This window comes from Lactuca serriola, chromosome 2 (genome assembly GCF_051521515.1).
Source record: "Lactuca serriola cultivar US96UC23 chromosome 2, Lser_US96UC23_V15, whole genome shotgun sequence".
Lineage (NCBI taxonomy): Eukaryota > Viridiplantae > Streptophyta > Magnoliopsida > Asterales > Asteraceae > Lactuca > Lactuca serriola.
In genome coordinates this window covers 169,824,256-169,835,093 of record NC_136409.1, presented here as the reverse complement: position 1 = coordinate 169,835,093, position 10,838 = coordinate 169,824,256, and the positions used below count along the sequence as shown (strand labels likewise).

General features: G+C 37.3%; 1 protein-coding gene across 1 annotated transcript; it reads left to right on the top strand.

Annotated features, from left to right (window-relative positions):
* The first annotated feature begins 6,909 nt into the window (after positions 1 to 6,909).
* On the top strand, positions 6,910 to 9,951 carry LOC145089782 (vicilin-like seed storage protein At2g18540). Its single transcript, XM_079028178.1, has 5 exons — positions 6,910 to 7,246; positions 8,095 to 8,288; positions 8,432 to 8,515; positions 8,624 to 8,935; positions 9,017 to 9,951. The coding sequence occupies exons 1-5, from the start codon at positions 6,910 to 6,912 to the stop codon at positions 9,686 to 9,688; spliced, it is 1,599 nt and encodes a 532-aa protein (XP_078884304.1). The 3' UTR covers positions 9,689 to 9,951.
* Positions 9,952 to 10,838: the final 887 nt, after the last annotated feature.

Here is a 10,838-nt window from a genome sequence, read left to right as displayed (position 1 = left end):
CCAGAGGCTTCCAAGTGGAAAGAGGCAATGGACAACGAGATTAAGTCCATGTATGACAACCAAGTTTGGAATTTGGTTGATAGTGCACCAAGTCGTAAGACAGTTGGGTGCAAATGGATCTTTAAGAAGAAGACATACATGGATGGGAATGTGCATACATTCAAGGCTCGACTGGTTGCAAAAGGTTTCACTCAAACCCCAGGGGTTGACTATGATGAGACCTTTTCGCCAGTAGCTAAGATTAAATCTATTAGGATATTGATCGCCATAGCTGCCTTTCATGACTATGAAATCTGGCAGATGGATGTCAAGACTGCCTTCCTTAATGGGAAGTTGGCTGAAGATGTTTACATGAGTCAGCCAGAGGGTTTTGTTGATGCAAAGTTTCCCAATAGAGTGTGCAAGCTTGAGAAATCCATCTATGGATTGAAACAAGCATCTCGCAGCTGGAATCTTTGCTTCCATGAGAAAGTCAAAGAGTTTGGATTCTCTAGAAGTGAAGATGAGTTTTGTGTGTATATCAAGGCTAGTGGGAGTATAGTAACTTTTCTGGTGTTATATGTCGATGACATATTACTCATTGGTAACGACGTTCCAACCTTGAATGAAGTTAAGTCTTGGCTTGGAAAGTGTTTTGCCATGAAAGACCTAGGAGAAGCCGCCTATATTCTTGGGATTAGAATATTGAGAGATAGAAAGAAGAGACTAATTGGACTTAGTCAGAGCACATACTTGGATAAGGTACTAAAGAGGTTTAGTATGGAAAATTCCAAGAAAGGAGAGCTACCTATCCAGAGCAATACCAAATTGAGTAAGACTCAATGCCCGAGTACAGATGAGGAAATAGATGACATGAGTCGTGTACCTTATGCTTCCGCTGTCGGATCGATCATGTACGCTATGACATGTACTCGCCCTGATGTGGCATTTGCTTTGAGCATGGTCAGTCGCTATCAGGGAAACCCAGGTAGAGCTCATTGGATAGCCGTGAAGAATATACTCAAGTATTTGCGAAGAACGAAGGACTGGGTCCTTGTACTTGGTGGCAATGATACTTTGAGAGTAGATGGTTACAGTGATGCCAGCTTTCAAACGGATAGAGATAACTTCCGTTCTCAGTCAGGCTGGGTATTCTTATTAAATGGAGGAGCAGTTACTTGGAAGAGTTCCAAGCAAGATACGGTGGCTGATTCTACTTGTGAATCAGAGTACATAGCAGCAAGTGAAGCGTCGAAAGAAGCAGCTTGGTTGAGGAACTTCATCGGGGATCTCGGAGTTGTTCCAACCATCCAGGAGCCTATGGAACTGTTCTGCGATAATGAAGGAGCGGTTGCCTTGACAAAGGAACCGAGAGATCATGGTAAAACCAGACATATCGACAGAAAGTACCATTTCATCAGACATAGAGTAGAAGAAGGCCATCTTATAGTGAAGAGGGTGTCATCTGAAGATAACCCAGCAGATCCCCTCACAAAGGGTCTGAGTAGGGCTAAGCATATTCAGCATGCTCGGAGCATAGGACTGAAAGATGATATTAGTTTTAGTAGTTAGATTAGTTTTCTGAAACTTGTAACAAAGTAAATGTAATTGACTTTTGGTGATTAAATAATAAAGTATTATTTGTAAGTTTGGGTTCTACCTTTTGTCAATTGTTTATTATTGTGTTTCATTTTTGCATGTTTTACTTCCCGAATAATAAGATTATTCAAACTCCACAGTCGCTCGTACTTTTGGAAGTAAGTAGTGAATCAAGACTGTCATGAACTGGATTGTAGATTGTCTAAGGATAGACATGGCAATGTATTTGCTGCAACGTTCATGAGTACTCAGAAATTGAGATTTGAGTATTGGATAAACCCTCGCTCAGAGTATTACTTCATGGAATTCATCACGAGTAATACTGAGACGATAATATCTTATAATCTTGAAACAGAGATATATGAGTTGTGATTTGCAAGTCGGCTATGCATTGGTGATACGAAAACGCATCAGTAACTTGGTGTTATAAAACATATTATCATGTATGGTTTGATGAGTAAAAGATACAAGCATATGAGTCAATGTTTATTCGTTCCTTTTGCCCTAACGGGAAAAGCGATATCTGTGGGCCCTCGATGATTTGGTGTTGACTTGTGTGCTGGGCCCAGCCATGACTAAATTGATGTGTTCAATTAGAAGTCCTACATCATCACAAATCAGGAATCAGGAAACATAGATTCTGGACAAAGAGGTTGATTGCATTCCATGTCTTTTGTCTAGGGATATCTATCAGAACGAAGGATTATTTGATCACTTATCTTAGGACACGTAACTGACTGGGTTAGAGTTCGGCAGCAGCTTTTTGGAAGCTACAATTTGCTGGTCAAATTTAGAAGGCATACTAGCAATTATAGTTACAGACTTATCCAAGTGGGAGATTGTTGGATTAGGTGTCTAAGCCCATAACTATAATTGGTATGTACTTGAATTGATAGCAGCACAGTCCTTTTGGGTTGCCCTCAAACCTAGCAACCAGACAAGGAAATTATGAAAGGAGAGATATTAATTTATTATAAGATTAATAAATTAATATAAATGAATTTATTAATATGTTAAAAGATTATTATATTAATAAGAAATCATTTTGTTTAATTAATTGTTAGCCAGAAATTAATTAGAATTAATTTTGGGGTTAAAAGAATTAATTATAAGGTGCAGGGACTAGTTTGCAATTATCTAATAGTTAAGTGGAAGACTCTAGAACCCCCTTGGATAAGGGTGGACGAAATCTTTAGGGGAAACCCTAATAATTTCGTCCATAGGGGCTTGGATAAGGCCCTTGGGTTTGCTTAGGCCCTAAGCAAAGGATAACTAGGGTTTCCCCTAAACCCTAGATCCCTCAGCTATATAAGGAGCCTCCTGGTTCATGTTTTGGGGACTCTTTTCTTTTGAAGAAACCCTAAGGGCCAAAATTTTGCATACTCCCTCTTCCTTCTCTCCTCTACTTTCCTTCTTGCTAGTTTGGGTGTGATTCCATTAGAGGCATTACACTTGTGGTGCTAAGCTTCCAAGAAGATCAAGATCAAGATCAAGGGAATCATCAATTGTTTACTATAACAATTGAAAGGTATGTAATTACTAAACCCTAGTTTGTAAATTTCGATTACAGCCTCTCTCCTCTAGGGTTCTTGTTTTGCAATTCAAAGTTGTATGTTCAATAGATAAAACATAGATCCAAAGTAGGTTGCATGTGAACTTAGGGATTGTTTTCTAGTTTATTTGTTTTACCTAAAACCCATCAGTATTCCCCCCTGAAAACATGAAAAACTCGAAAAAAAAACGTAGGGGTATGAACTCACCGTTTTGACGTAGGATTCGAATGTAAGATCGGTATGGATGATGAGTGTCAACTGAAGCCTCGAACACAATTGGACCCTATTTAACATGTAATGACACATATCTGATTCAAATTAGGGTATTTTATGACTAGTCATGATAGGAAACCAACCTAGGGACTTGGATACACTTGAACTAAGTGTAAAAATCACATGTGATTGAGTGAGGGAGGTGTATGGCCACCTTGAGGGTGTGTACAGCCATGGGTGTGTGGCCCATGAGTGTAGGGCCATACAATCATAAAAAGGGGTGTTTTTGAGGTGTTTCCAAGGTTCTACAGGCATCCAAGGAGTGTTCTAGGTCCCATACTTAGTGGTTTTGCAAGTTTAAGGCCAAATATGAACATCAAAATGGGTGTGCGGCCCTGAGGGGGTGTGTGCGGCCGTACAATGGATTGTGTGGCCGTACATAGGGGTGTGTAGCCGTACACTCTTCATTTATGCCTAAAAATGTCAATTTTCAGGAGAATCAAGGCTTGGGTCGTGTCCTACTAGAAGATAGGGGCCAAATTATCACTTTGTAGGGCCTTCAAGGTTGCACGGCCACCCTTCTGAAGGTGTGCGGTCGTACACCTTCAAAGGTTGAAGAACAAGGCCTAAAACACGAAGAATCAAGTGGTCTTTCAAGCATAACGAGCTAAGGGATGAATTACTTATGTTTTTTATGCCTTTGGAGGGTTCTTGAATGAAGATTCTAGAGAGAGAAAGTAATAGTGCAGCCAAAGGAAGAAAAGAATGAATGAGAAGGGGTCTCCTCATATTTATAAGGGTGGGTGACACACCACCTCGGGTGTGCGGTTGAGGGGTGGGTGTGTGGCCGCACACCCATGTGTACGGCCGTACACTCCTCCCAAGAGGGTGTATGGCCCGAATTTGCTACTTTACGACTTTATAGATCATCCCTAATTTCAACCTTGGTGGTACTCAAGTTTAGAACACTTAAACGGACACTCAAACTGTGTTAAAAGGCGATGAAGTCGAGTTTAACCTTGATAAAAGTTCCGAGTTGTCACAATTACCATCAAAAAACTGATCATCACAACAACATGATCACAAAAAGACCAACCACGACCACCAACTACTACCACAAGAAACAAAATCACAATGAACAAAATGCCTTACTAATAAGGACAATAAACCAGATGCACATCATAACAAACAACAAACCCACGACAGAAATGTTGTAACCTAAAGTTCTTCAGTCATTTTAAGAACTTGTAGGTTAACACCCCCATAACAGCAACAACAAAAACCCCAACAACCCACCTGACTTTGTTGTACTTGTTTTTACCTAAGACGATGTTGACATATGATGCTTTAGTGAACACAAATGTTTCTTCAAATCAGCAACCATGTTAGATAGATCGAGTTGACCTACCCTATCATCATCGACTTCATGGTTTAGGGCGTCCAAGTCTTTAGTGACATTTTATCATAGTTCACGAAGGTCGTTTGCAATCTCTTCCCTCACAAGTGACACCTCCAACTGTGTTTGGAGCAAATTGATCGTCATGTCTTCATTGGTGACTCTATTGGAGACATTCTCAGCCATGTGTCGACTGTAGTTGGGTGACCAACTGTGATTTGGAGATGATTGTGAAGGCATAGTTTTGGTGATTGTGATTGAAGTTAAGGGTGCAGTTAGTGTAACCAGGTTTCGAATTGTGCCACAATCTTCAACTTTTATACGACGACGGAGGGAATAGTGTGAACATGCCCTCTACGTTTCACATTCCAAAACGACATCGTTTGGGTCATTGGACATAATTACGATTTTTCCATGTCATTGACGATGTGTCAAATAGGAATGATGTGGCAGGGTTATCGGGTATAATAAATAATAGGGACTAAATTGCTAGGTTTCAACACACTTCATTCCCTCATAAAACCATTTAAAAAGTTAAGTGACTAAAAGGGTAAAACCTAGAAAGCAAGGTTTTGAAAACCGGACCGGACGTCGAACCGGCCGTCTTACCGGTTCGATGGTTCAAGTGCTCCGACCGGTTGGACCGGTCCCGAAAACCGGAAAAACCGGATATATATATATATATATATATATATATATATATATATATATATATATATATATATATATATATATATATATATATATAAATAAACTTGTGTTGTGTTATGTGTAAAAGAATAGATTATATGTACGTATGTGTTTTATATATGTAACTTGTGTTGTGTTATGTGTATAAGAATAGATTATATATACATATGTGTTTTATATATGTATGTATTTATATTTATTAAATGTGCACAGTGTGTGCTTTTTATTTGTATATCAAGTATATGAAGTGCAGATATATACGTATTTAAAAAATAAAGAGTTTAAATAAGAAAATATATGTAATGTGTGTATGTTAGTTTAGAAAATAGTTAGTGAAAAATAAATTTAATATATGTTGTAAATTGTAAATGAATTAGCATGTAAATGATTGAGCAAGTGAATCCCACATCGGCGGGTGAAAAGGAATAAATGGTAAAATAAAAGTATAAGACTGAGTATTATGAGCGCTTTAAGGAACAAAAGTAAAGACTCAAATCAATCGGCTCGGCTGGCTCCTTTGAGCCGGCTAGCTCCTTTGAATTGAATATGATTTCTAATTTTGTTTATTAAACTGGTTTTATTCCCGGTTAAATCAGACCGGTTTTTTACGGTTCTAACTAAAACCGGCGGTTTTAACGGTTTGGTTCACAAGCGGTTTTTGGGGGTTTAAAAACCGGTAACCTTGCCGGTTCTCGGTTGAACCGGTCCAACCGGCCGGTCTGGTCCGGTTTTCAAAACGCTGCTAGAAAGTTTATAGAGCGTATGTGTAGGTGGTATTTTTAAAATTTTAAAAATATAATATACTGACTAATGGAAATAAGTAAATAAAAAATTACAAAAAATATTATGTGTAAAAATAAATAAATAAATAACAGGTCTCTAGGTTAAAGATGCATGATATTTGATATTAGCCTACTTTTCTTATGCATATAAGTTGTTTTCATTAAAAAAATTATGTAAGTTGTTAATGGATAAGTGGTCGAAGTATTAAAATATTAGCCTTTATATGTGAGAGCAACTAGTATAGCTGGATATATAAATATAGGGCGTCTTCGGTATTGAGTTCTGTTATACTACCATTTATTTTTGACAAACTCGCCAAAGGATGAATCAAAACTAAAAAAGAAAATGATAAAGGTTATATGTTAGAAAAAAATGAGTTTACCTAGACAAAATGAAGAATCGCTTATTCACTTGCGGCTTTTAAAGAATATATTTTCTGAAAAAAAAATATTATATCCAGATAATGATTTTTCTCACATAAGCGGAGGAAGAAATTTCCTGGAAACTGCCAATAACCAGTAGCTACAGCTTACTCTGCATGAAAAAATCGAATGCAACCAACGGTTTCAATCAAGGGTGCACCCGGCACTCTCCACCTCCCATCCACGTGTCCAACATCAAATACCACGTCACACGATACTCACTCTATTTAATGCCTTTATCCTCGACACATATTTAAGTAAAACAATTTAAAATATGAAGGCAAATCCCTTTTCCATTTCACTTTCCCTTACTCTGATCACTTCTACTTACTTTCTACTTCCTCTAATTTTCTACTTCCCACATGCAACAAGAGCTGTAGCTGCCGCTGGTGGCGGTGGTAGTGGGGGTTCGGTGCCGGTGATTGATGGACCTACGGTGAGGAAAGACGAGAGGTGGCCTTTATTGTCGTCGGAGTTTGGTGAAATATCGGCTGTTAAGATCAGTGATGGCAGAAATGGGAGTTACCACCTCCATTTTATCACCATGGTTCCTCAGTCTCTCTTACTTCCTGTTCAACTTTATTCGGAAATGATTTTCTATGTTAACTCAGGTATCCTGCATGCGCTCGTTAACGTAAATTTCCAACAACATATATATTCTCAACTTTTTCAGGTTTAATGTACAAGTTATATTTTGTAGCCATTCACGACTTTAAATTTTGAATACTGGAAAAGTAACTACAGGAGTAGTTTACAAAATCAACATGGGCTTTCAGCCATTCACAAATTATATAAAAGGTTCTGTTCTTAAATAAAATCATAGATAGCACAAAAAGTATTGAAATCTTAGAGATATGCATGATAAGGATGTTAGATTTTAATTAGGTTGAATTAAAATATTTTCGTCAACAGATTAATTTATTATATATGTGTGACATTGATACTACTGATACCCATATATTTATTATTGTGAATGTTAGATCGTTGTTCTTGTATAATGAATAGTTTAAATATTAATTCATACTTTGTTGCTGCTAATTAATTTCTATGCTGTAAGACGTAAGTATCATGAACATAAAAATCGTAATGAGTTAATACATGTTTATAGGAAACGTTTGGTTTAGCTATTCTTTATTAAAGAAATGTTTGACCAATTCTAACTAATATTTTATTAATTTATTTATAAAATGATGCTGCAATTATCGTTATAGTAAAAGACTAAAAGGTAAGGATAAGGTTTATTTCTGATGGCTTAACCAAAGTCACTACGTGAAAGGTAATATGAAAGAGTGATGTATGCATATTTTGTAGTAATCATCAACAAATGAGTAGATGAACTTATATTGGAATTTCACAAAACTGAAACCGAAAACATTGCATTCGGAGTTTAACCAGATCGATAACACTGAAGTCCAATTAAGGATTTTTCTTAAACGTACTGAATATTAATTATGATCAGGCAGCGGAAGCCTGAGTTGGATGGACGTCAACAAAGATGATGATAAACTTCAGCAAGTAAATTTGAAGACCGGAGACGTCTACAGGCTACAACCGGAAACTGTTTTTTACCTTGAAAACAACTTAGTGGACAACGACGGGCAGGAACTTCAGATTTACGCCATTTTTTCTGACTCAGATGACAAGCTACTACAAGTATGAGCATCAACTCATAACATAATTATACATGCATGGCAACATGAGCATATATCGAATATTGAATCCCATAATATTAGCCTTATCTTATGTTATTCGTTTTATAATTTGACATTAAGTGCAATATGTTCCACATGTTGCAGAACAAACAAGGTGACGAAGTATATGTCGGGGTTCATGATTTGGTGCTAGGGTTTGACAACGTAGTCCTTCAAGCCGCCCTTAATGTACTCTCTCTCTCTCTCTCTCTCTCTCTCTGAAATTATGTAGCTCCTATCTTTTTAAAGACAACAAAAATGTTTGACTAAGAGCATGAAATCACTGTCTAATTCCAGTTGCCAGGAGAATTGATGGAAGAACTAAGAACAGGAAAAAGACAACCTTTGATTGTGCAAGGATTGCCTGTAGTTAATAACTCCATGGGGGATGTTGGTTCTAGGGTTACCAGTTCCTTTCTAGGAACCAAGAACAATGACATCCTCAACATCCAAAATAAAAAGGACAAAAACAAAAAGAAGGCATATAATATTCATGAGTCGGATCATGATGTTGAAAATTGTTATGGATGGAGTGCAATCGTCACCAAAAAACAATTGGATGTGTTGAAAGACTCTGATTTCAGTGTGTTCATGGTGAATCTAACAAAGGTTAGTTTTTTAACACTTATTTTAGAACGAAAGATTTTACTATCTTGGTTTATGGCTCTCATGATGATGTATTGTTGAAAGGGATCGATGATAGGACCACACTGGAACCCAAGTAGTGTAGAAATAGCGATTGTACTTCGTGGACAAGGAATGGTTCAGGTGGTTTGCCCTACCATTACAAATGAAAAAGTATGCAAGAACTCGAGGTTTAAGGTTGCAGAAGGTGATGTGTTTGTGGTGCCAAGATATCATCCTATGGCTCAAATATCCTTCAATAATGATACTTTTGTTTTCATGGGGTTCACGCTGACATCAAAGGATAGTTTTCCTCAATATCTAGCTGGAAAGTTGTCCATTCTCCAAAAATTAGATAAAACGGTGTTGATGAAGTCTTTTAATGTCAGTAACACGACAATGGATCAAGTTTTGTCCGTTAAAAAGGAATCGATACTCTTAGATTGCACCTCGTGTGCGGAGGATGAGGAAAAGGTGATGGAAGAAGAAGAAGAAGGAAGGGAACGGGAGGGCGGAAAAGGGGGTGGTGATGAAGGCAAGCAAGAGACAGAAAGGAAAGGAGAAATAGCTATAAGGAGGAAGGAAAAAGAAGTCGAAATTGAAAGGGAATTTAGAAGAGGTAAAGGTGGAAAGTCGCAAAAAATGGACGGAGAAAGAGATAGAATGGAGGAGGAAAAAGAAGTCGAAGTGGAAAGGAATGTCGAAGGGGGTGGTGAAAGACGATGGCAAGAGGCGTAAAAGGAAGGGAAAATATCTATAAAGGAGGAGGAAGATATGGAAATGAGGGACTTGTGATGGAAAGACTTAGGAAGTGGCAGTTAGGCTAAGAGGAGTGGTTGGGGAAGGTGGTAGAGGTGGTGGAAGCTATGGTTAATAGATCTAATGCACTGGAATAACATAATGTGGTTGATGTATAATAAGAAGATGCAAGGTGTTATAAATGTATTGAACTTGGTTTGTGAGAGTTGTAGAGACCAATTTTGCTTCTTTATTTTCTTAAAACCAATAAATAAATATGCAACCAATTTTAATATAAACTTATATTCTCAATAGCATTTTCTTAACTCTCTAGTTTTAAGTGGGTTTGATTTGATAAGTTACATGGAAACTATCATGATCGAGTTCCCTTCGTGTCTCTCTTATGAGAATTTGAAGCTCGTATCTTTTAAAATAGTGGTAATTTTAGCGACACTCGGTGTATCTTCTAAAATACTTGGCAAATCTACTAAAACCCCAAGTATAGTGACAAATAAACTTTTAGTTGTTTTCAATTTTGTTATGATGAAATCAATTTGACAACTGACTAGATAAAACTTAGTGTCATCAAATACGAGGCATCTAATATAAAAAAGTATTCCAAACACAAATTCTCGCATTTAATATTGTCACACCTGACCTTTATAATATAACCGTCATCATTATGTGTATATGTATGTGTATGTTTTCATAAAAATAATTATCTCTTTGATATATGTTGAGTCTATAATTTTCTAGAGCCCTTATAAAGAGATGAAAGACTCCAACATATATAAACACTTATATTACCGTGTCACATTGATATGGGATATACTGACATTCCCCCAAGATATAGAGGCTTGATGAGGTAGACATGGATGTGTTAAGTCAATGGGTGTAGGAAACCGACTCTGATATGGGACCATGTTGCACTAATGTAGGATATACTAACACTCTCATAGAGATGGAGAAGATGGAGACTCGATGAGATCAGAAAAATATGTGTTAAGCCAGAGGGGTGCAGACACCGGCTCTGATACCATGTAAAATACATGTGGAGTCTAAGCTTGTTATATAGAGACTCTAACAAAACACCAACTCTATAGTAAAAAGCTAGAGAAACAAGGGGGAAAATTACATTACGGTAACAACA

Coding starts and splice junctions, on each gene's coding strand:
- LOC145089782 (XM_079028178.1), top strand. CDS start 6,910: ATGAAGGCAAATCCCTTTTCCATTTCACTTTCCCTTACTCTGATCACT. Junction 7,247..8,094: donor GATTTTCTATGTTAACTCAG/GTATCCTGCATG, acceptor AATTATGATCAG/GCAGCGGAAGCCTGAGTTGG. Junction 8,936..9,016: donor TCATGGTGAATCTAACAAAG/GTTAGTTTTTTA, acceptor TATTGTTGAAAG/GGATCGATGATAGGACCACA.